The 25,361-nt window shown below is 37.5% G+C and overlaps 1 protein-coding gene across 1 annotated transcript; it reads right to left on the reverse strand.

Moving 5' to 3' along the window:
* Positions 1 to 531: 531 nt before the first annotated feature.
* LOC146450628 (uncharacterized) lies at positions 532 to 23,593 on the reverse strand. Its single transcript, XM_085100216.1, has 7 exons — positions 23,148 to 23,593; positions 17,487 to 17,596; positions 15,398 to 15,769; positions 13,108 to 13,273; positions 6,346 to 6,369; positions 3,185 to 3,294; positions 532 to 1,043 (listed from the first exon to the last, which is right to left on the reverse strand). The coding sequence occupies exons 1-7, from the start codon at positions 23,533 to 23,535 to the stop codon at positions 630 to 632; spliced, it is 1,584 nt and encodes a 527-aa protein (XP_084956342.1). The 5' UTR covers positions 23,536 to 23,593; the 3' UTR covers positions 532 to 629.
* Between the last annotated feature and the right edge of the window lie 1,768 nt (positions 23,594 to 25,361).

Genomic DNA, 25,361 nt, shown 5'->3' on the forward strand with positions numbered 1-25,361 from the left:
TTGATAAAAATGTCGTTTCGAGTGCCGAAAAAAGGTCAGCTAAGATTTTCGGAAAGGAAATAAGGCCTAAGGTTTTCGGGAAATGGACAAAGATGCCCTAGTTATTTCGAAAAGACTCAAGTTGCCCTACAATGACCGAACAAATAAAAATATTATAGCGCGGCCTGAAATGAACCAACAAAGCTTTAAAGGCACTCCAGATAGCCTTAAATAGCGTTTCAAAGGATCTGAGAGAAAACTGTCGTTGGGGATTGCGAGACGAGCCAAAAGAGCGCCTGCTAGGGAACCTATGACTGTAGAGTCTGTAAAGACGTGATGGTGAAAGCTAAATCGAAGACGAGGAAACATCCTTGACTAGTACAGTCTTCGTTATTAATGAAAATATTTCACGTCTTTGTAATCAGACTGGCCACGATTTGATGTCACAGTCTGTTGCGGCCAAGTTGTCCTTCATTTTCGGGAATTTTGAGATACCAAGTTTTTTCTTTTTTAAAATTAATTTTTAAGCCTAAATGAGGTGAAAGAGCTGCGTTTTAAGTATTGTCCATCATGAGAACATTGCTGAACTCCACGGTGGATCGAAATACGAATGAGATGTGTTTCTGTAACAGGTGGAAATGATCTCCTATCTAATTAAAAGAAAACGAGAAAGCAAATTCAACATCTCTTACCGCTGTTTCAGAGATAGAAATATGATTGCTAACATGTGAATCGGCCTTCACTCCATCTTCTTCTTCATTGTAACTACAAGAGCTGAAGTTTCCAGCACCTTGTGGCCCCTGTGGACCTTGCTGTCCAGGAGAGCCTTTAGGCCCTATAGTGCCATTATGACCAGGTGGTCCCATAGCACCCCTTGGTCCTGATGGACCTTGGTGTCCATTAGAGCCTTGGGGCCCTCTTGTGCCATTGTGACCGGGTGGTCCTATAATGCCTGGTGCTCCCGGTGCCCCTCGTGACCCAGGTAATCCACTTGTGCCATGGCTACCATTAAATCCACGAGGGCCCTCTGGTCCCTGTGGTCCAGGCATTTTGCTGATATTTGCCTGAAACAATTCAAAGAGGTTTTGCAAAGTATCATCAACAATTTTTAGAGGAGACGACCTTTTGAACGTATCACTATTAAGTTATCACTCCCATGGGAAATGTCGTATTTTTGTAAAACGGCAACTGTGAACCCCTACACCAACTGTAATACACCAATTAAAAGGTTTTATCTGGGCGCATTGTATAAATCATTCCAGCTAAAACAAAGGACGTAACAGAAAAGAACGAAAAGTGTTTAAAACGAGAAAATAAAAACCTTAAAATACATCTCAGTTCTCGTATACACTGGGTATACCCCTAAACTATAGCTTAGTTTGCATATCTCAGAACATAGTTTCTTGTCAAATGGTAACTTGGTCTTAAAAGTGTAAGAGGAAAAAGTTACAAAAAATGGAGGGGTGGTTAATCATGTCTTATGTAGGAGGGGGTACGATTTTTGCTTCCATTGTGCAGATCTCTCCAAGATCTGTTTGGTGTCCAAATTTGATACAGATTGACCCAATATTGAGTGCGTAATGACTTCTTGTGCCATATGGCACTCTTGGGAGTGAGAGGGTTCAACTTAGCATTCTATCAGGATACAGTGACTATAGTACACAGAATTATTATTATTTTAATTCTGTAAGTACTAATGAGGTCTTTGAATTGTTTATATATTTAATTTATTTGTTTTGTTGGTGACCATAGCAGATTGATGCTTGCGAAATCTAAAAATTGGTGGTGGTTTATCCAATGCATTGCAAGTGACATTTCTTGCAAGAGACAAAATAGAGGACATTTATAGAATCAGAAGATAATTCTGACCGGATGGTGTAATTTTTGCCTGTTTGAAAACCGAGAAAGGAATTAGATTCCAAAAAGAATTTTCTTTACTTTTGCATTTGTAGCATCCCTTAATCGCAGTATGATTTCTTCCTCAATAATAGTTCTATGGTGGGATGGTGCTAATACTTCTTTAAGATTTGCCGACTTACAAAAAGAAGGTATAATGGAATTGTGAGAGGGTAAAGGTCTTTTAATTTAGGGTTGGACTCTAAAATGTGTGAATGCTTTTTTGCTGATTTCGCTTTTGCAAGAACAACCAGAAGACAATTTAATGGTGACTATTTTTTGAGCATGGTATAATGGCTCATATACCCAGGCCGCTAAGCCAATCAAATCCCTGGAATTGCATCACACAATGATCCATTTTTAATAAATATATATATATCTAATATGTGTGTATTAGTATATATGTTTATATGTATAAATACAACTCGATTGTTTCTTTCATTTGTAAGGGGGTAAATTGCTGAATGAATGACTTTTAGGAAATTGATGCCGATCGAAACTTTTCAAGGAAGCCAACTGTAACAAACCAAAAAAAAAACAAAACAAAACAAAAAGAACAAAAAACAAAAACAAAGGTGGGGTGGTATACTGGAAAGCCATTGGTGATGCCTGGAGTAATGGAATGCTTCATAATGAAAAGGTTCACTCCTTTTCTTGAGCGAAGTGAACTCGCAACCTCCCCCCCTCCCCCCAACATACACACACACTGGTTAGTATGTTTGCCTATGAAATTAGATCCACTGGAGTAATGTTTTAGGAGTCCTTAAACAACTCAGATCATTATCCAATCCTAATAATCACCTTGCAGATTTCCTGGGTTACCGAATGCATACTGAACGAATACTACTGAAGTGGGATCTTAAAGGGGCAGTATCACTTATTTTTAGTGTCACTTTGACTAGCCTAAAAACATATCTGTAGGGATGTAAACGTCAAAATAATGGTTCTGAGTTTTATTAACAACAACCCTACCAGTGCAGAGAAACTAGTATCATTCATCTTTATCTGCGGATGGCTAGGATGGAAATGGATTGCAACTTGAAAAAATTGACGGCAGTTTTTTCAAGTACCTCCTATGTATCTTGGAAAAATGGTAAAAAGTGATTTTATTTTTTCTTGCTAGGAGAAATCGTTTCATATCTTCTTTCTCGGTGCTGTAAGAGCAATTTCATGTTAGGGAAGAAATTTTTAGTAAAATATTTGAACACCTTTGACCAATATACAGCACAATCTTCCTGACAGTGCGCCTTGAAATTCTCTAACATCTAATAAATTGATCATTAACCAAGATAAACATTATTTAACTTACCAACTTTTCGAAAAGTAAAGTCACATTTTCCGAAAGTTGATTGATTTTGTTGATGTAAATATTTTGAGATAAATCCGTGTGGGCGGTCTCTTCCTTGTTAGGTTGTTTATCTGAAAAACAAAACAAGAGTTTGTTTTTACTCTTAGGTCATGCCTTAAAGGAAATTCTTGACGGGTTTACATTATCTGATTTGATTTGGTCAATACGATAATTGCATAAGACAACAATAACTTAATTTTTATATAATGGGAATAAATAGTTCATAATCCAGAAATGAAGCTGTAAAATTATTGTAATTATACGTGAATATTCGCTCTATACAATGGTAATGGTAATGCATTTATATACCGCATTTTCTATTCATATATACAGCTATTTCAATTAACGTTGTCGGATCAAAATAGAGCTTAAAGACAAGACCGCAATGTTTTGTGGGATTTTTTTTATGAATAATTTCATCAGAATCATCCCTGCACGTGCAGGTCATTGTACTGCTAATTACAACCTATTGTTTTCTCCAGGCATGACTGATTTGATGAATTTATTCATAAAAATCCCACGTAAACTTTCGGTCTTGTCTTTTAGCTTCATGCTTTGAACCGACAACGTTAATTGAAATAGTTGTATATTCAAATACGGTTTACATCAGGATATGTCCAAGAGCGACCTCATCCTACCCACCCAACCCATCAAATCATGAAACAGTACAAAAACAAGACCAGCACACCGGGAACTCCATGCCCTACTCTTTGCGATTAGTGTCTGGGTTCTTTAACGTCCCACAGGGTTATGAACATTGAAGTGTTGAAGGCATTGCTTAAATGAGGCTAATACACAAATTCATGAAAATTAGAGCAGTGTCAGGCTTCGTAACGAAATAAAACTTGCATAAAGATCCGTGTGTAGTGGTCGACTTATGTTTTTTGGCTGTATTTAGGTGCAAAAGTATTTTGTTTTGAGTCTAAACGTTAATTTATTGCAAAAATAGCTTTGGCTATAGTGGTGGAGTCCAGCTACAGCTTTGGCTATAGTGGTGCAGTCCTCTCGAACAGTCTATCCTCAGCTGCTAGGCAAGCAACATCTCTGACTAATTTCCGACAATTGCTAATTAATTCCGACACGGCATTGATGTAAAAAAAGGCTTTAATTTAGTTTACTTTTCTTTAATAGTTAGCAATATATTGAATTATAGAAGTTTAATCTGTATTAGTCTCTTGTAATAAGTTGTAGCTTTTATATTATATTGTTAATGCCTGTTGCATTTACCGTGTTTTTAAATAAAGATGATGTTGATGATGATGATGATGATGATGATATGGTAAGTTAGCTCTCCCCCATTCGGGTGGGGGGGGGGGGGAGGGGTTGGGAAGGGGAGTGGGGGCTTCCACATAAAAGTATTGTCGTATCTTTAAGGGAATAAAATTCGTGATTTGGTACCCCTTACGGTGCTTGAATCTAAAATGACTTCCGTTAGTGGTATGTTGGTACATTTTAGGGTATTGAACCGAAAAATATGAGAGGAAGTAAATGCCAGTCAACTGATTTTAATTTTTGTATCATTCGTGAACCACTCTCACAATTTAACGGAATTCTGGTACCTTCTAAGGGTTCTTTTCTAAAATCCGACGATCAGCCCCGCCACTTTTACGTAGGAGTCCTCCCCCGGGGATTGTATGAGAATTTTAAAAAATTGTCGGGCCATTATTGAAGACTCCCGACGAGGAGACGGAAATGTTTCGACTATGCCCCGAATGTAGCCCCTTTTTAGTTTACCTTATCGTTTCGGGTCATAATAATAATAATAATAATAATAATAATAATAATAATAATAATAATAATAATAATAATAATAATAATAATAATATTAATAATAATAATAATAATAATAATAATAATAATAATAATAATAAATGATCTCTTTATTAAAATATTCCAAGGAAAATCGATATCAAGAAGTTAAAAATAGAAAAAAGAATAGTAAAAAAGCTATTTACAATTCAATTGTGATTAAAAAAGAGTATCTCGAAGCACAGGAAAGCAATTTTCAAGCACAATATTTTTTAAAAAAACAATAATATTAAATTAAAAAAAGCATAAAAGTCATTCATGTAGCCAATCATACACTAAAATGAGAAAAATTCAGAAAACCCTATTAATCAACCCATAATAAAGTTTCTATGGCAGTCTAGGAAAGTCCTGCTTGGCCCTTCTCTATTTCGAGATCCCTGTCCTTAACGTCTAAGTTCCTCCTTCTCGTAGTTCTCGATCCCCTTAGGCATAGGAGCGCCCTCCGCAAAATAATAATAATAATAATAATAATAATAATATTAATAATAATAATAATAATAATAATAATAATAATAATAATAATAATAATAATAATATTAATAATAATAATAATAATAATAATAATAATAATAATAATAATAAATGATCTCTTTATTAAAATATTCCAAGGAAAATCGATATCAAGAAGTTAAAAATAGAAAAAAGAATAGTAAAAAAGCTATTTACAATTCAATTGTGATTAAAAAAGAGTATCTCGAAGCACAGGAAAGCAATTTTCAAGCACAATATTTTTTAAAAAAACAATAATATTAAATTAAAAAAAGCATAAAAGTCATTCATGTAGCCAATCATACACTAAAATGAGAAAAATTCAGAAAACCCTATTAATCAACCCATAATAAAGTTTCTATGGCAGTCTAGGAAAGTCCTGCTTGGCCCTTCTCTATTTCGAGATCCCTGTCCTTAACGTCTAAGTTCCTCCTTCTCGTAGTTCTCGATCCCCTTAGGCATAGGAGCGCCCTCCGCAAAATAATAATAATAATAATAATAATAATAATAATAATAATAATAATAATAATAATAATAATAGAAAAAATTCGTTGAAGATAATGTTTTTACTTCGGAAGTTCAAAGCTGAGATTCCAAAGTTCTGAAACGACTTATTAAAGTTAATTTACGTCCAATGCTGCTCAAACAGCTGGTGTTAGAGTTTCCTCCTGTTTTGCTAACACGGTATCTGATTAGCTTCCGGAATGTGTAGTTGAAAAGAAAAGAAACATACGGGACTGTTCGTAGTCTAACAATTTTTCTGCATTTTTCAAAGCCATTTATACTGTGAAGATCATACCAAGTTTCTATTTTAATCAACTTACTTTGTACTGCGGCACCACTGCGATCTGTTTAAGTAATTGGAGTGCTTCGCGCCGATATCATCATCGTTAAAGCCAAGACCAAAGTGACAGCAGAAATCAGAAAGCAAACAGGAACAAGAGCGACTATAATGCACAACAGCCGCTTAAGCATCACCGCCTCTGACGGGCTGTTGGAATTTGCTGGTTCTGTTGATATTTGTTCACTCTTCTGCGCTACATGCTTTTCAGGGCACGTTTGTTTAGTTCCTGGGATCTTCCATCCTCCAACGATGTCGTCATAAAGTCCTGCTCCAGTTTCCTGATTCCATTCCATCTCGAAATATATTAGGTTTTCTTCCGCAGCTACTGCCTCACTCATTGTTAAAAATGTGGCTATGTTTTTTAATCCACGAACTCAGGGGCTAGGCTACGGCTATATAGGGAACACCACAGAAACTGAAAATGCCACCAAGCGCAACTAGTTTGTTTTTATATAGGTGATGTCATTTATTCAATTCAGTTTCTAGTTTTGTCTTCCCCTGCTACTGCCTTACTCATTATTAAAAAATAATTTAATGTCGCTATGTTCTTCAATCGACGAACTAAGGGGCTAGCTAGAGAACACCACAGAAACCGAAAATGCCACCAAGCGCAACTAGTTTGGTTTCATATAGGTGATGTCATTTATTCAATTCAATTTCTAGTTTCTGAACAAACAAAGAAGTGTTTTCCAAACGTAGGCGGTAAAATCCTCTCTCCGTTCTCGACAGCATTTTAATTATGCAGACTATGCAGCAAATTAGATCTAAAATTAAAGGTGCACTCTATGAAATCTTCGAAACACCCAGGACACGTTCTACAGATGAGTTTTCATATCTTGAAATAACAATTTAAAAAAAAGTACCCGTAAGTTTCTTTCTATGAAGAATGTCCCTATATGAGAACACTCTAGAATTTTATAGTTAGATGCTTTTAAACGCAACAACAACAACAAAAAAAAATAGTTAGACTTTTCTGCAAATAAATTGCTAATTTTCCTACTTCCTGTAACTTATGTACTTTGATCATGAGATGAAAAACGTTGGAATTCGATGTTTTTTATTGGGTCGCTTTCCTCCGCTCTCTCGGTTCCCGAACAGTAGCCCGAGTATCAGGCTTTCCCCCTCCCCCTCCGCTTAGGAGCGCTTGATTCTCTGCCCCCCCCCCCTCCCCTTAAAAAAGTTACCCGAACAGCGGCTGGTATTCGAGGCTATGATTCTTATGGATTTTGTGTTCAGGACCTGCAACCAACTGATACTTAGATCAAGAAAAGTAATCGAAACATGTCGCTGACTTGTTACCTTAGGGACTTTATATTATATATATTATGATGTGGTATGGAAGATCTTTACTTTAATGTTTAATGCCGACATAGATAATAAAGGGCCATGGTTATGAAGCCTGACAAAGTTCTTTGTTATATGTTCTTGTTAGCATTTTTGGCTTTGACCGTGCACAGACCACAATAAAACTGACCAATAGAAACGTTCCTGTTAATATATTCAACCGTGAACGTTAAAACAAAGGATTGTGTATGTTTGCGGCCCTTCCAACATAAATTGCAGTATCACTGTTTCATGGCAAGGTTTCATAACCAGTCCCTCAATTAACTATGACGCCGAGTTAGCAAACAAGTGGTCGGAGTCAGACTGAAACTTACATGTGTCAGTTTGGTCGTTCTATTTCACCTGCAGTTCTCAAACTCAGTAATAATTCGTAAGTTCGCTTGCCAGTACATTTTATTCCATTGTACTATTTTAATTCATTCGCAGACTTTCATCCCACCAATAATACGTAACTCTATTTTAGATAATCCCCCCCCCCCTCCTTTGACAGAACAATTAGAAAAACAACAACTACTCAAGATGCCTGCTACATCTACATTCTCGGCAGTACCTGAACTCGTTGAACAACAGAAACAGTCCTCCTGAATCTAAAACGGGAACTTGAACCGTCCGTCGACCAGTTTGCCATTTTTAGAAAATGGATGTTGCCCATTTGTTTTTGTATTTCGTTGAGAGGGGAACAGCTTTATGGACTAACATTACTTCTTCTTCTACCGGTTTTGGTTCTCTAAACCTAGAAGCTCCTGCTTCGCACATTGTAACACCGAAAGCCGACTTGAATACGACACATCATACATACAACGTGACTTTAAATAAAAATGTAACAATGCATGATTTAGTATTGTTTTAGCGAGACGTTATATCAAAACTCGTGCTTCGTGCTTCATCGGGGTATCCAGAAACCTTGAAACAATAAAAGCACTCGGCCTATGGCCTCGTGCTCTCATCTGTTTCTCGGTCTCTGGATTCCCCGATGAAGCACTCGCACTCGTTTTTGGTATATTCCTCAAATATGTCATATTTCATATATTAACATCCCTCCATGCATGGATATCTTAGAAGTAAAACGCTGATCATGACCAGCGTACAAAGGTACAGTTGTCTTGAAAGTCTGTCCAGAAGTTTCATTCCGAGGTTTCTCTGGTTTCAGATTTTTCATAAAAACCAATTTACTTGTTGCTTCTCATTTTGACTCTAGTTTCACTTTTATCAATTCTTCTGTCCGGCTTTATTATTTTTGGCTGATTAGATCTTTTACAGATCTGGCGTATACCTTGCATTTTATTCTTTATTTTTTAAATCGCACCCTATATAATTTCATAATAATTCTAGTGTAATCCTACTCCACTTCCTTCTTCCATTGTGAGACCCATCCTGTCTCGTAAAAGTGAGTCGATGTTTCGAGAAAAAAAAAGAAAAAAAGATATAAAGAACGAGGAGAGAAAACTTGGCAAATTAAAAGGTAAATAATTCCGAGCGAGCTCTGGTTATCTCTTTCTCGTAAATACCATGCAAAAAGGAGCCGCTATCACTCTATAATGTGATCAAAGACGTCAGTCAATTAAGAGGTCTTGGTCAGTTTAAGTGCTAAACAAATCAACTCCATGATTTCTCTGTTGGAGAAAGCAAGCCGGCTGAAGAAGCATTATTTAGCTCCTTAATTAGCTGGAGATTACTATAAAATAAAACGAGAGCACTAGCACATTCATACTACATATTTATTTTTCCTGATGCCAGTGTCACTTTTTGGCATGGCGTTAACAGTCTCGGAGTTTAATTTCTCGGCGAAGAAAGAAGAGAACAAACACCGGTCTAGATAGGGTTCCAAAACAGATTAAAAAGAAAAAGCTATTTGCAATGAGATACATCAACAGACGACCCTTGTTTGAATTGTTGTATTAATTAACTACATCATCGAAATGAGGACATTGCGAGAGGGTAGTCCTGATTAAAATTGACTGCTTTCATTTGAGGTACTGAATTAAGTCGTCAAGGGACATTCCCAGTAGTGTAAGTAGCAACTTTTTTTTTGTCCCTCAAGTGGGGAGAACAGGGTGGACGTTCCTCCGTTCCTCTTCACAAGAAGCTGTATAGCCTCACGTTATGTATACTGTCTTGAAAAGTTTATACTCTGCTGCATAATTCGAGGAACAGGATACACTACTACTACTACTACTACTACTACTACTACTACTACTACTACTACTACTACTACTACTACTACTACTACTACTACTACTACTACTACTACCACTACTACCACTACTACCACTACTACCACTACTACCACTACTACCACTACTACCACTACTACTACTACTACTACTACTACTACTACTACTACTACTACTACTACTACTACTACTACTACTACTACTACTACTACTACTACCACTACTACCACTACTACCACTACTACCACTACTACTACTACTACTACCACTACTACCACTACTACCACTACTACTACTACTACTACTACTACTACTACTACTACTACTACTACTACTACTACTACTACTACTACCACTACTACCACTACTACCACTACTACCACTACTACCACTACTACTACTACTACTACTACTACTACTACTACTACTACTACTACTACTACTACTACTACTACTACTACTACTACTACTACTACTACTACTACCACTACTACCACTACTACTACTACTACTACTACTACTACTACTACTACTACTACTACTACTACTACTACTACTACTACTACTACTACTACTACTACTACTACTACTACCACTACTACCACTACTACCACTACTACTCCTACTACTCCTACTACTACTACACTACTACTACTACTACTACTACTACTACTACTACTACTACTACTACTACTACTACTACTACTACTACTTGTCAAAAAAAAGCTGTAGTCGCACAACTATCCCACCACACCATTATTTTACTATATTTCAGTTGTTTTCCTTCAATATTTATACCACTTTAATTGAGATTATGCAGTAAGATTCAAACACGAAATTATCGTTTCACATTGACGTGTAAAATATCACATCTTTAATAACGTTAAAATTCTACTGTGTTTTGCCAAACTAAACTTAAATATAATTTGTACAATCTTCAATTTCTAAGCTTTGCAAAATTAAATAATCAGAAGATAGATTGCAATTTTACATATTATCCAGGCGCTTTGCAAACACCTTTCCCCCTTTTTAAATTAGCAATTTACAAATTTATTACTTATACAAGCTCTACCCAGTGCGTAAATCCTTCGTATAACGTAAAACAAACCCTCACCAATATAAACCCACAGGGGACCGTTGTCTGTTTTAAGCTGTTTTTATTGTCTTCAACCAATTTTGAAACCCCAAATTGCCTCTTATAATTAAGCCCTCCTCGAAAATGAGCCCTAAAAAAGTCCTTTGAACGACTGTTAAACCATGGCTTATATCCATGGACGTAACCATGAAATAGCCCATTTTTCAGGCGTGTGCTTCGTGGCCTGGCCTTTGAGTAGAAGCGAGGTTAGAGTTGACTCTGTTTTGGGCAAGTAATTCATGATAATAAGATATCATATAGTCACCCACTGCCCTGTTTTGATACAAAGCTCAGAGCTTTCCAATTGTAAATACAAACTAGTTAGCATAAGAATAATATCACCATTTTTATATAAAAGAAGTGAGGTTTGCATTAAAGAAAAATCAACTTCAGCCTCGCTTTTACTCAAATACCAGGTCACTAAACATAACTGTAAAATTCTCTATCGCTGTGTTTTAGCTGAGAGCAAGTCGTTACATGTCTCTATGTGGTAATAGTCTCCGTTTTAGAGGAAAGTTATATCTTTTGTAAAAAAAATTCTATTATATATACAGGCTATTAGTCTAAAGAAAAAATAAATTGGAATATATAAAAATATCTTAATTATTTAAGGTTTAATGTAAACCTTAGTAAAAATTTCCATTAAAAAAATGGAGAGATGACTTTCTACACTGAAATTGAAATCTCCTTTATGAAATATTTGTACACATATTGAAACACGGAGTTCAAAAAATTTGATACATAGTAAATTCTTTGAATTATATTATGGCCACTTTCCGTGAACTCTTCATGAAGAGCTCGTGTTTGCTTCTTTACTAAGGGAACCTTGAATTATATATAATATGAGTAACTGTGACATTACATCACAGTCTTGTTGGACAGTTAATTAAATAGCGTATAGGGCTCAATTTATAAAATCGACAGCCGCTAAAGTGGTTTTCGTTTGAGTGACGAAAGATAGATTCGCGGTTTTTCGTTTTGCCTTAATATGCTCTATGGTTGGTTAAAAAAGAAATAATAATAATAATAATAGTAATAAAAATAATAATAATAATAATAATAATAATAATAATAATAATAATAATAATAATAATAATAATAATAATAATAATAATAATAAAGAAACAAAACGAGCAACACTATTCTATCACCAGTCTATTTACTTTTCATTTGCTTCGATATCAGATTGGTTTAATGGTCCTTGTATCGGTCACTTTAGCACTCAGCTGAAAACCACTCTATCTTCTATATACGCAGTATTCAACTCATTGAATTTATTGAGTGTGGTCATTCTCTGGTGATCACCGTGGTCTGATGAAAAGGGAGTGAAAAGGCGCTAGAATTGACTTCATTAATGAACTCAAGGCAGCTGCACCCTCAAAAAGTTTTTGATCCATTGTGAATCGCAAATATGGAAAAATGGAATTGTCAGACTACTTGGGATTCAAGTCATCCGGTGAAGGATAACGCTTTCGATTTTCTGAGCGCTTCGCCCCGTCTTAAGTCACACTAATTTGTTTTTTATGCTAGATACCGGTTAGGATCAGAAAATAACAAAGTAAAAGAACAAAAAACTCATTAATAATTCATAAGCCCATTGACCTATCAAATGGTCGATAATACATAACATGGAGTGACTTTGTATCGATAAACCTCCTCCTTATTAGTATGCGGTGTTTTCTCGGGTGCTAATTTCCAGCGTTCAGATCACAAAAGCATAATTTTTTTGAACTCTATTGACACACGCTTTTCCAGGAATGTTTTTGAAGCCGTTCAAAAAACTCGCAGCACGTGTTTTATCGGGTCTAAAACCACTCGGCGCAAACCCGATAAAACACTCCTGCTCGTTTTTTAAACATTACATAATCCGCCGTGACCATTGCGTAAAGACACAATCAAGCTAATTGAATTCTTTTAAAAATGTTTGGTCTCCATAGGAAATAATCTCCCCTCGCTACTTCCTGATCCTCGCCATGAACTTTTAGGCTGAAATACCCAGCGTAAGTTTGTATTCTCTGATGGAATCTAGAGACAGCTTCCTCTTACTCTAAATAGTTCGTAGGTTAAGAAAGACTTAGTCAAACTTCACATTCCCAGTAATGTATTCTGCAATACATCCTTCCACTTGGCGTTGGTTGGGGTGTTCCATCACACTTGCATGTGTATTGAGGAAATCCATCTGCACCTAGTTTTGTTGACAATTCGTAACTGAGGAAATCGATTGAAGAGCACGTGACACTTATTATCTTCTTTCCCTGATAAAGGAAAACCAAAAAAAAAAAAAAATAAATAAATAAAGGATTTCGTTAGAAATGTTTGCTGTCTAAAAGAGTAGAAAAATACAAAACAAAACAAAAAACAGTGCCAGGGAAACAGAAATCAAAACACCACCATTCTTAACGTCAGAGTTAATTTCAGTTTGGACGTTATTCTTTTCGAGACATTTCGTTCGTGCGATACTTTGTACCAGCGGTTACTCTAAGAAGTTACAGGGCATGCTCAACTCATTGGTGTCAAATTGGTAATCTAAGATCATGGAGCGCTCATGAAGTTATAATGTCGATAATTATAACCCACCCATTAATTTTCGCGCGATGTTATTGGCTACTTTACGTTACGTGGTGCAAATTCACAGGACGGTTATCACGCAATAACCCCCGCCTGTGTCGATATTTGCCCTCCTATTATTTCCATTGAAAAGAATCAAAGCCAGCGGAAAAAAGCCAGCTCAAAAGTTTCACCTTTTAATCTTTATTATTTTACATGGACTCGGAAAAACCAACTCGTTTTTTAGATTTCCAGTCATGTTTACAGCAAAAAGCTGGTCGCAAATGCTGTTCCGGAAAGTACAAAAATGTCAACGAAACATTCTGTCAACGTCTTTGAAGGTGAAGAAAGTTACGAGTAGACTTTCAGATTTAGTCCTACGCAAACTGAGTCAGTTTGTCAAATTTTGGTCCTTGTTTACGTCAATCGTGCGCATCCGCCATCAGATCAGCACTGGCTTTTTTACGAGCGGTTTTCGCGCGATGTAAAAATTAATAGGAGGGTTATAAAATAAATAAACCGCTTTCTGGCTTGCTGATATGTCGGCTGATAATGTCCTTGGCTGAGAGATTGTCCTCAAAATTTCATATTTGCCCTCGAAGCTTCGCTTCTCGGCCAAATATTCATTTTTCGGACAATCTCTCCGCCGCGGACATTATCAGCCGACATACCAGCCGCCTGATCGGGGTTTATATACTAAATAACCTTTGTACTGCAGATTTAATCCTATCTAAACCTGGTTGTAAACTGTATCAAGTTACCCCGAGTGTCAGAGGCTTTCTTTTGCGCGGTTTCGGCTTGTGGCAATGGCCTTTGACCGCCAGTATTTGTATGTTTTTGAACCAGGACGTGAACTCTCTATTAGAATGTAAAGTAGCGTACATGAATTTACCGATATATGAGGTCTGCCGTCTTTGGCGCCCACGGCTTTCTTGTATTTTCCCGCGTAAAAAGACCCATGTTTAAAAGGCCAGGTTCCTTATGCTTTGCAGAATTCAAAATGGCGATGTTTTTGAGAGAACGTAAACGACAGAGACCATGCTGGAAGGATTTCTTAGCTCGACTGACCCGAAAAATTACTTATCTTTGCGTCAGGTCGAAATCAAATTGAGGCAACTTTAGAGAAATCATTTGGAAGGAGTATTTTGTATCAACTGGCGGGGCACGTGGCAACGTTGTGTTTGGAAATCCAACCGAGTATGGTTCAAGCAGATGTCATTACATGGAAGTCTTACAGAAAGGTAAGAAGTGCTGTTATTTGAAACTTTCGGGAACTATATTTTAAGGTTTATTTCACAGCCAATTTTGCCTTGTCTGTGGTAGCCTCCCTCGCAGACGCTCTTTTGTCTCGTCACGCAATCTTTCCTCCCCAACGGACGTTCGTTGGCAAGAAAAGATTGCGTGACGAGCCAAAAGAGCGTCTGTGGGGAAGGCTATGACGTGATGGTGAAAGCTAAATCGAAGACGAGAAAATATCCTTGACTAGTATAGTCTTCTTTATTCATTAAAATTTTTCACATCACTGTTTATTTATCTTTAATCGGTGGCCACATTTCAATGCACTCGATTTGATGTCACAGTCTGTTTCAGGGGCCAAGTTGTCCTTCATTTCCGAGAATTTTGAGATACCAAGTTTTTTCTTTTTTAAAATTAATTTTTAAGCCTGAATCAGGTGAATGAGCTGCCTTTTAAGTATTGTCCATCATAAGAACATTGCTGAACTCCACGGTGGATCAAAATAGGTATACGAATGAGATGTGTTTCTGTAACTGGTGGAAATGATCTCCTATCTAATTAAAAGAAAATGAGAAAGCAAATTCAACATCTCTTACCGCTGTTTCAGAGATAGAAATATGATTGCTAACATGTGGATCTGCCTTCACTCCAGCATCTTTCTCATTGTAACTACAAGAGCTGAAGTTTCCAGCACCTTGTGGCCCCTGTGGACCTTGTTGTCCAGGAGAGCCTTGAGGCCCTCTAGTGCCATTGTGACCAGGTGGTCCCATAGCACCCCGTGGTCCTAATGGACCTTGGTGTCCAGGAGAGCCTTGGGGCCCTCTGGTGCCATTGTGACCGGGTGGTCCCATAATGCCTGGTGCTCCCGGTGCCCCTCGTGACCCAGGTAATCCACTTGTGCCATGGCTACCATTAAATCCCCGGGGGCCCTCTGGCCCCTGTGGTCCTGGCATTTTGCTGATATTTGCCTGAAACAATTCAAAGAGGTTTTGCAAAGTTTCATCAACAATTTTTAGAGGAGACAACCTTTTGAAGGTATCATTATTAAGTTAAACTTAGGGTTCCATCAGGATACAGTGACTCAAATACACAGAATTATTTTTTTAATTCTGTAAGTACTTATAAGGACTCTGAATTGTTTATATAATTATTTAATTTATTTGTTTTGTTGGTGACCATAGCAGATTTATGCTTGCGAAATCTAATTCGAAAATCGGTGGTGTTTATCTGATGCATTGCAAGTGACATTTCTTGCAAGAGAACCAAATAGAGGACATTTATAGAATCACTAGATAATTCTCACCGGATGGTGTAATTTTTGCCAGTTTGAAAACTGAGAAAGGACTTAGATTGAAAAAGAATTTTTTTTACCTTTGCATTTGTAGCATCCCTTAATCGCAATGATTTCTTCCTCAACAGTAAAAATCATGTAATGCTCGCTTTATCGTTTTATGGAAAGCGCGCAATATAAGAATTAAAATTATTATTATTATTATTCTATAGTGAGATGGTGCTAAGTACTTCTTTAAGATTTTTTGACTTACGAAAGGAAGGTATGATGGAATTTTAAGGGAAAAGGTCTTTTAATTTGGGGTTGGACTCTAAAATGTGCAAATGCTTTCTTGTTGATTTCGCTTTTGCAAGAACAACCAGAAGACAATTTAATGGTTGCTGTTTTTCGGGCATGGTATAATGGCTCATAATTACACCATGTCAGCTAAGCCAATCAAATCCCTGGAATTGCATTACACAATGATCCATTTTTAATAAATATATATATCTAATATGTGTGTATTAGTATATCTGTTTATATGTATACATACAACTCGGTTGTTTCTTCCATTTGTAAGGGAGTAAATTACTGAATGAATGACTTTTAGGAAATTGATGCCGATCAAAACTTTTCAAGGAAGCCAAGTATAACAAACCAGAAAAACCAAAAAAAAAAAAAAAACAAAAAACAAAACAAAACAAAGTCAGGAATTCTTGTTAGGTGGGGCTGGTGTAGAGGAGCCATTGGTGATGAGGAATGAACTGCTTCATAATGAAAAAGGTTCACTCCTTTTCTTGGGTGAAGTGAAGACCCAACCCCCCCCTCCCCCTCCTCCTCCCCCCCCCCCCCACATACACACACCACTGGAGTAACTTTTTAGAGCTCCTTAAACAACTCAGATCATTTTCCATTCTATGAACTTGAAGATTTCCTGGGTTAGCGATTGCATACTAAACGAATACTACTGAAGTAGGATCTTTAAGGGGCAGTACCACTTATTTTTAGCCGAAAAACATGTCTGTATGGATGTAAACGTCAAAATAATGGTTCAGATTTATTAACAACAACCTTACCAGTGCACAAAAACTAGTATCATTCATCTTTATCTGCGGATGGCTAGGATGGAAATGGATTGCAACTTGAAAAAATTGGCCAGTTTTTTCAAGTACCTTCCGTATTGTATCTTGGAAAAATGGCTAAAAGTTGATTATACTAATAGTTTATTCTTGCTCGGAGAAATCGTTTCATATCTTTCTCGGTGCTGCAAGAGCAATTTTTTTTAGAGAAGAGGTTCTTAGTGAAATAGTTGAGGACTTTTGACCACTATACAACAAAATCTTCCTGACAGTGCATCTTTAAATTCTCTAACATCTAAATTGATCATTAAGCAAGACAAACATTATTTTACTTACCAACTTTTCGAAAAGTAAAGTCATATTTTTCGACAGTTGATTGATTTTGTTAGCGTAAATATTTTGAGATGATTCCATCGGGGTGTTCCCTTCCTTATTAGATTGTTTATCTGAAAAACAAAATAAGAGGTTTTTTTACTCTTAGGTCATGCCTGAAAGGAAATTCTTGACGGGTTTACATTATCTGATTTGATTTGGTCAATACGGTAATAGCATTAGACAACAATAACTCCATTTTTATATAATGAGAATAAATCGTTCGTAATCCAGAATCATTGTAATTATAAATGAATATTCGCTCTATACGATGAGAAGGCTTTGCTAAAATGAGGTTTACTCAAATTCATTAAATTTAGAGCAACATTTGCAGCGTCATTAAACCTGTATAAAAATCTATGTAAAAAGGTCGACTTATGGTTTTCGGCTGTATTTTGTTTTTATTCTAAGCGTTTCCGGTAAGTTAGCCCCCCGCCCGGGGTCTCCCATATAAAAGTACATGACGGCCTGGGGTGATCATCGTACCTCAGTTAAGGGAAAAACGTTCATGGTTTGGTACCCCTTAGGGTGCTAAAATCTAAAATGACTTCTGTCAGAGGTATGGTGGTACCTTTTAGGGTATTGAACCGAAAAATATGATAGCAAGTAAATGCCAGTCAACTGATTTTAATTTTTGTCTCATTCTGTGGGCGTGAACCACGCCCACAGAACAGAATTCTGGTACCTTTTAAGGGTTCTTTTCAAAATTTCCGACGATCACCCCCGCCACTTTTATATGGGAATCCCCCCAAGGGATTGTATGAAAATTTTGAAAAGTTGTCGGGCCCTTATTGAAGACCCCCGAGGAGGAGAAGGAAATGTTTTGACTATACCCCGAATGTACTTAAAGCTCAGTGCACCTTTATAGTCGAGTCATGTTAAGCATTCTCAATAATGGGGAGAAAAACATAGATATGTTAGAAAATCCAGCCACGTCTCGGAAAGCTCAAGAACTATTCCGCGGTTTACGAATCCGGTCCGCCGGCGAGGTAAAAATGAGCTCTTTCCTTAGTGGTTCTTAGCACCGCACGATATCAAACGCCAGGGTCGGGATTAAAAGCTGTTACGCTCTGTCTGATACTTTACATTTAACCTGGGTGTAGATAAGGCAGTGAATTGTTATCATATTCTTGTTCACAAGATCAGCGAAGTATGAGGTAAGTTAATGCGATATGCCTGAGCACATGACAGAAGAAATTATAGAAAAGAAGCCGACACCAAGCGGACGACAGTGGGTGAAAACTCAAGTGCACTAATCACTAGGTGTATCTTAATATAGGTACAGTTTCCGCGTTGGCCAGTGTCAACAAATGCTTTTTTTTTGTTGGAGCGCCTGCCTCACGAATCTATCTAGATCTGTTGTGGTCGACATTGAGAGATGTATGAGTGGCTCAGATCGGCTGCCCAAACCAACCCACCACGAAATGCCGAGATCTTTAGAATAAGATAAAACCATGCCAAGAGCTTGGAGCGCTACTAAAAGTGATTTTGATTGATGATTAAAGGGTAAAAGGGCCAAGGTAATCGCTTCTGATAACTCATAACAACCGGAAATCGTAAGTATCGGAAATATCAAACTGAGCCACAAAAAACGCAAAGGATTTTAGTTTCAATCATCCGGTTTTAAACCGGACTTACCATTTTAAAGTGTAAAATAATAATAATAATAATAATAAAAAAAAATAATAATAATAAAACTAATAAAAAAAAAATGGATAGAAAGAGAAAAGACTTTCCCTACACCACCCTCTTAAGGGAGATCATTTTGTTAAATACATGTAAGCCGAGAAAAAACAGCGTCACATGAAGATGGTCAAAATACTGCTCAGCTTTGCGGCCGTTGAAAATGTAGAGGAATCTTGTGCATGATAATAAACATTGGTGCTTGAAAAACAGCACGGAGACCAGAGCACTTCAGTTTGCAGTCAAAACTATTTTAAAAGACCTTTCGACACTAGCTCTTGTGGGAGTTACCGGAAAGAGTGGGCACTAAAATGTTCAAAGTCCAGGTTTTTTGTTGTTGTGCTTGGTTTCGTTGAACCTGTAGACACCTGTTTTGTTGCGTTTTTGCGGTTTAAAAAGATGGCTCGTTACTTGCAAATTTTTTTATCTCAATAGGTTATCTCCACCTCCCGATAATCATTACAAGTGTCACCCCAAATGAAACCAGAACCTTGTGCTCACAATTCATACAGATGTTTTATCTGACTGCACATTCCAGAATCAGTATGAAACATTGGTGTTTGGCATTTTTGCTTGATGTCTCAATGAACACTCGGCTTTGTTGTTCTCAGCTTGTTTTTCAAGTATCTTGAAAAAAAAAAAAAAAAAAAAAAACACGATACAGTTTTATTGACTTCTTTAAAAAATTTTTGCAGACATGACGGACGCATTTTTTACGACCTCGCCTAAATTGGGTCTGGAACAAAGCTATGACAATCCGATTTCGTGGGGATTTTCTTTGTTTCTTAAGGCTGGTTTCCATATGATCGCGGATCGCAGATCGCAGATCGCAATAAGGTCTGCGATCGTCTGCGATCCTGCGATCGTCATCGCAGACGATCGCAGAAGATAGAACCATGTGCTATCTAAATCGCAGATCGCAGACCTTATTGCGATCTGCGATCCGCGATCATATGGAAACCAGCCTTTACAAATAAAAGCGTGTTTTGAAAGACTCCAATCTAATTCAGTCGTTGGAGAAGCGTCCCATTCTTCTGGTCACGGACTTTATTTCTTGATAACATATGACATTTTAAAGTGTTGAGGTGTGGGTTTGAGAGGCACATTGAACAGACAGAATTTGAAGGCCTTGTGAAAAACACTAGTTCTTCAGTGTGATTACCGGCATTCTTTTCGTGTATACATTTTACCTGATGAAACGAAAAAGCGTAGCAGTCAATGACATAATGGCGTTCAGTTGATCATTGTTAGGTAGGAAGACAAGGCAACTACGCTCATTATTTGGTTGTTTGTTCTTTAAGCAATAACAGAGAGAAATATTGCATGAACGGTGAGCCTCTCGATGGGTATTTCCGAAGAAATCGAAGACGCGAAGGTCACCGTTGAAAAAACGAAGATCTCAAGATTGAAGCGAAGATCTGAAAATTTAGCAAAATTTGCGTTATCAAATTGAGCACTCAGATATAAGTTAAGACTGTCAAAACTCTTAAACGCTACCGAAAGTATCTGTTATTTTTGAATTTTGGCATTTTTAACCACATTTCTGTGTGTTAAAATTGGGTTGACAGTTCTGCGCGACTCCCACTGTTTATCCGTTGTGTTGATAAAAGCCTTTTCAGTTTTGGTTTTACAAGCATGCATATGTCCTTAAGCGATTTTCCTTTTGCATAAGAGAATCTTCCCTTTAGATCAAAATGTGACGCGACCACTCTTAATGGTGTTTGTCTTGATCGTGAGGGGGAATTCTCAAATATAATGAATCCACGACTGAATGGAGGGTTTCTTGCTGAACACTAAGAGCCGTAAGGATTAGGTGTTGATATGCCATTAAGTTTGCTAGCTCTGTGACATTTGTTATGCTTATCGGCTTCTATTGACTTCAAGATTTTAGATAGTGCTAAATAAATGTTGTCTGTAAAGATACACGATCCGTGGATTTCTTAACTCGTGAATTAATGCTTCTGCTAGTGTATCTCGCTGCGTGAGGATTGCACGGATATGAGTGTCTAACAGATCGTCATCTTTACAAAGCTTGTCAATGTTGTCTCTCGCTTTCGAGGGCTATAGCTTTGTCTTTTAGCTTTCTGAGTTGTTTCTTATCTGAAAAAGAGCTATTGTGTTCTTAGAGCTGACATGTACCTCTATTATTTTGTGGCTTAGCTCGCATCCGCAGCAGACATTTAAAGCTAAGGTAGACAACGTTCTTGTGAGTCTCTAGGATGTTGGTGTATTTCTTCTGGCGAGTGTCTAATGCTGTTTTACTGCAGTTTCGATTTCTTGGAATCTCATCAGAACCTAGCATGTTAAAATGGGGTTAAAACGTCGCCAAAGAATCTAACGATCCTTTATTGTTTCAAGAACTGTTTATATTGCTTTTCGTGAATTTAAACAGTGAGTTATGCAATTTGCTATTGAAGTGAAATATTTATCAATTGTGAATAACACTGAATAAACGTTTAAACCATTTCAATCTGAAAAAACGAAGATCTTCCTAAAAAAGCGAAGATTTGAGAAAAAAATTGCGAAGAAATCGAAGACCGTGGGTACCCATGGAGAGGCTCAACGGTAGAATCATTAGGTTTTAAGTTGTTAGTAATACTAATTAGTCCTGAGCCGGTGGAATGTGCTATTTTGCTTAGCAATTGTTTTTTATTATTGTTCTAAATGTAAAGGAATTACAAGTGACAAATTTTCGGCAAGGCTGATCGGACTGCGTAGAATTAGATCTTTTACAGATCCTGCGTATACTTGCAGCATTTTCGTTTGCGGTCTCTTGCTTATTGTTGAAAATACAAGACCCAAACAGATCAGAATCCTGCGTTATTTTTTATTTATTTATTTATTTTACATAGAAACGCTCTTTATTTGGTTCAGTTTGAAAACGTTGTATAGCAATCACAGAGAAAAATATTGCATCAACGGTAGAATCAATGGTCTTTATTAAAGTCCCTACTGATAATAATTAATGCTGCCCAAAACTTTTCCTGTGGGGAGTGTACTATTTCGTTTGGCAATATCTTTATCATTGTACTAAATGTAAAAGAAAATACGAGACACCGAAAGATCACAATCCTGCCTGTTTACATAGAAAAGCCTAGGAGACTTCTCAGCGACAAAATCAAATTGTGTTGTGCATGTGATACGGAAACTATTGAAGGTCATTGGATACACTCAGTGAGTATACTTTACGTTTATTTAATCGATTTTAAAGTGATCTTTGAACATCTGTAATCGTTCTTAACTCAGCGGGATATAGCTAGCGTTATGAAAACGAACATGAAATTTTTGTTTGTTGTTATTTTGAGAATTTTTTATATGAACTGTGAAGTATAAAGTACCCATTGGGACGTGCAAGCGATAACGAAACAATCAAAAGTGCAAGTTACATGGAATGGGGGTACAAAGGTTGTCGACTATCCAGTCAGAAGTGAGTTCAAATGACTACGATCATTTGTTTTCCCACGTGACCAACACCCTTACGGCACGAGCTAGATGACGTTGCTAAACAAACGGAAAACCGGTATAACACACTTTATATCGTATTTACGGTTAACCCCGTGATAAGGCTAACAAGAAAAACTGGAAGTTCTACTAAGGAAAACAGTTCCTCAGTGTGTAAAGATTTTGCCCCAATTGCTAAGATTAGACATAACACGGAATTTGGACTTTGATAAAACAAATCAAGTTGGAAATGATAATGTAATGCAATGAAAGGAAGAAAAAAAATGAGCAAGAGGTTAAGAAAGAAAGAAAAAGAGCACTGCGCAGAGAATGTTGCGTTGGCCAGCGTAGATAAATTTTACTTGTCAATAAATAATCTGATTTAAAAGCGATTGAGTGTTTTCTAGGTGGCCCTCACGAAAATTAAAAAAAAAAGCAACCATTCACTAAAAATCACGTATTTTCTTTTAGTTGTGTTACTCTAAATTATGTTCTTCTTACCGTCTGTATCCGAGCTTGAGTCACCGAAGAAACTGGCGCTCCCGTTTGCCCTACCGGCTTTGTACAAAATAAGGGTTGTAAACGCCAGAGAGGTAAGCGAAATTATCGTCAACATCACCAGCCAGGCGAAGAGGCATTTCATCTTCCGAGGTGATTTTTTCGTTGCGGGCTTCTCAGAGACAACATCGATGTACATTGGCTCAAAACGCAGTTCTCCGGTGACTGGCTTGTTTTCAAAGACGTCACTTGTGCTCATTGCTAGCGCGGTGATGTTTATAATTTCTTTTCCCCGTCTTAAGGTCGAGTAGTAATTTTCCTGGTTAGGCGAGGCAATGGCCCTTTGAGGCACACATTCGCTGTAGTCATTTTCTGGCCTTCCTTGCAACATCTTTCCTCTAGCGACCTGAGGAACTGCCCTGGTTCGTTTGGTGTAAGTTGTGATCTGACGAGTGTAGCTAACAATGATAGATATTGGCTTTCGTGCAACGCAAACACCATTTCCCGCCCTAGATCACCCAGGCCGGCGACTTCATGCGCATGCGCGATCACACTAGACGACAGGATGTAAACAAATCCAGTCGTATTTTGTGGGGGGGGGGGGGGGGGGGGTTAACGCAGGCAGAAATCCGCGACTATTTTTTTACTGGTGGTATTTCGTACTGTTATCACTCATCTTAATCAGGCTTTATCCATTGAATGTAATTAGTTTTAAATATGGTAAAAAATAATTATAAACTACTCAGTTCGTGAGATGCCCTTCATGGCGAGTTTCCCAGACACTCGGTGTGACCCCGCAGAAAGTCAGTGACTAAAGCTTTTTTCTCCATTGCAATTCATCTATATTTCCTCTTGTCTTGTTTTAAGTTTAAACATTTTCCCGGAAGGTTTAACAAAGTGGCCTCTTTAATTCCATCAATTTCTGTGTTTTTTGACCCCCAACAAGTCAAAATAGTGGCTAATGCACGAGTGGCGAACAAAGCAGGCCTTGTATTCAGAGTAAATAATTCGAAGATTCCTAAGGGTTTTCAGTCAAATCTACCTAGCTGCACGCGTTTGTGCATGGTTTGAACATTGTTTTGGTTTAAAGATCTTTGAAAAGTGAAAAGTAGGAAGAAAATGGAATTCAGGTCCTAGAGAACATAATGTGAAATGAGAAACTCATTCCTAAGCCAGACTCTTTGCTGACAAAAACCCAGAAATGATCTAATGATGTATTCTCATGAAATGATCTAATCATGTATTCTCATGAAAAGAGTAATGGGTGTCAATTCTACAAAACACTGACGAATTTTTGGAGGCACAGATATCTTTCTTGGCCTTACCTCAACCAGTACATATCAAAAATGCTGAACCATGAATCTGTTTTGTCAGTTCCTCTGCTGGAATGTTTAAGAACGAAACGGTTTTGGCAAATTCGGCAAACACTAAATTCGGCCTTATTCCTTTTTCCCAAAACATCGACCCCATTGGGGGGAGGGGGGAGGAGGAGCAACCCCTAAAAGTCTAAGCAATAAGCCTCGATCACCATCATTTCTTCGCCCTCGATCCTAAGCGGTGCCAGGAAGGCTGGAAATATTAGCGCTCTAAATTAACGCCCTAAGTGATACTAAAATCCGGATTTTACACCCCTAGTTATAGTTTAGCAGGGCAGCACCCCTGTATCCTCCCGGAACCTCGACCCGTAAAACAGACAAAAATCACATTTTTTTTCTTACTCTTTTTAGCGTAACGATAACGGCAGTATGAAACAAACCTCGGCAGAACACCTATTTAAGTTACATCCATTTTAATGTTGCGTGCCCCGCGACTTTTTTTCAACGTGCCATCTTTCGACATGCTAGGTAACCAAGCCTAAGTCTTTAATGTAAACGCAACTGATTTATTTATAGTCTCCCTCGCAGCCGTTCTGTGCGTGACGGCTGTTTATTTACGGTTGAACTCGACTTTGGGCAATGAAAGTGGGTTTATTTCTTCAGACCGAGTTGGGGTATTGTCAAGAAGTCAATCCGAGATTGATAAATAGACGGTTCTGAAATTTAACGCCTTGCGAACAAAACGGTCGAATTCTACCGGAAGTTATGGAGCAGAGACGATCGAAGGCGGCCAAATAATTTGAATTTTCCTGATCTAGAGCTGTGAAAGGTTAACACGTTGACACATTTATCAGCTATCTTAAGTCGGTAGTTGTTGCTAATTTGCTGTTTGTTTTGCCAA

The sequence above is a fragment of the Pavona decussata genome, unplaced genomic scaffold, assembly GCF_977016875.1.
Source record: "Pavona decussata unplaced genomic scaffold, jaPavDecu1.1 SCAFFOLD_438, whole genome shotgun sequence".
Lineage (NCBI taxonomy): Eukaryota > Metazoa > Cnidaria > Anthozoa > Scleractinia > Agariciidae > Pavona > Pavona decussata.

Bases quoted from the DNA above. Each gene is read 5' to 3' on its own strand.
- LOC146450628 (XM_085100216.1), bottom strand. From the start codon at position 23,535: ATGTTGCAAGGAAGGCCAGAAAATGACTACAGCGAATGTGTGCCTCAA. The intron at 13,274-15,397 runs GTAAGAGATGTT...TTCCTTTATCAG, and splicing joins TTTCTATCTCTGAAACAGCG to GGAAAGAAGATAATAAGTGT. The intron at 6,370-13,107 runs GTGAAGTTTGAC...TTACTTAAACAG, and splicing joins CAGAATACATTACTGGGAAT to ATCGCAGTGGTGCCGCAGTA.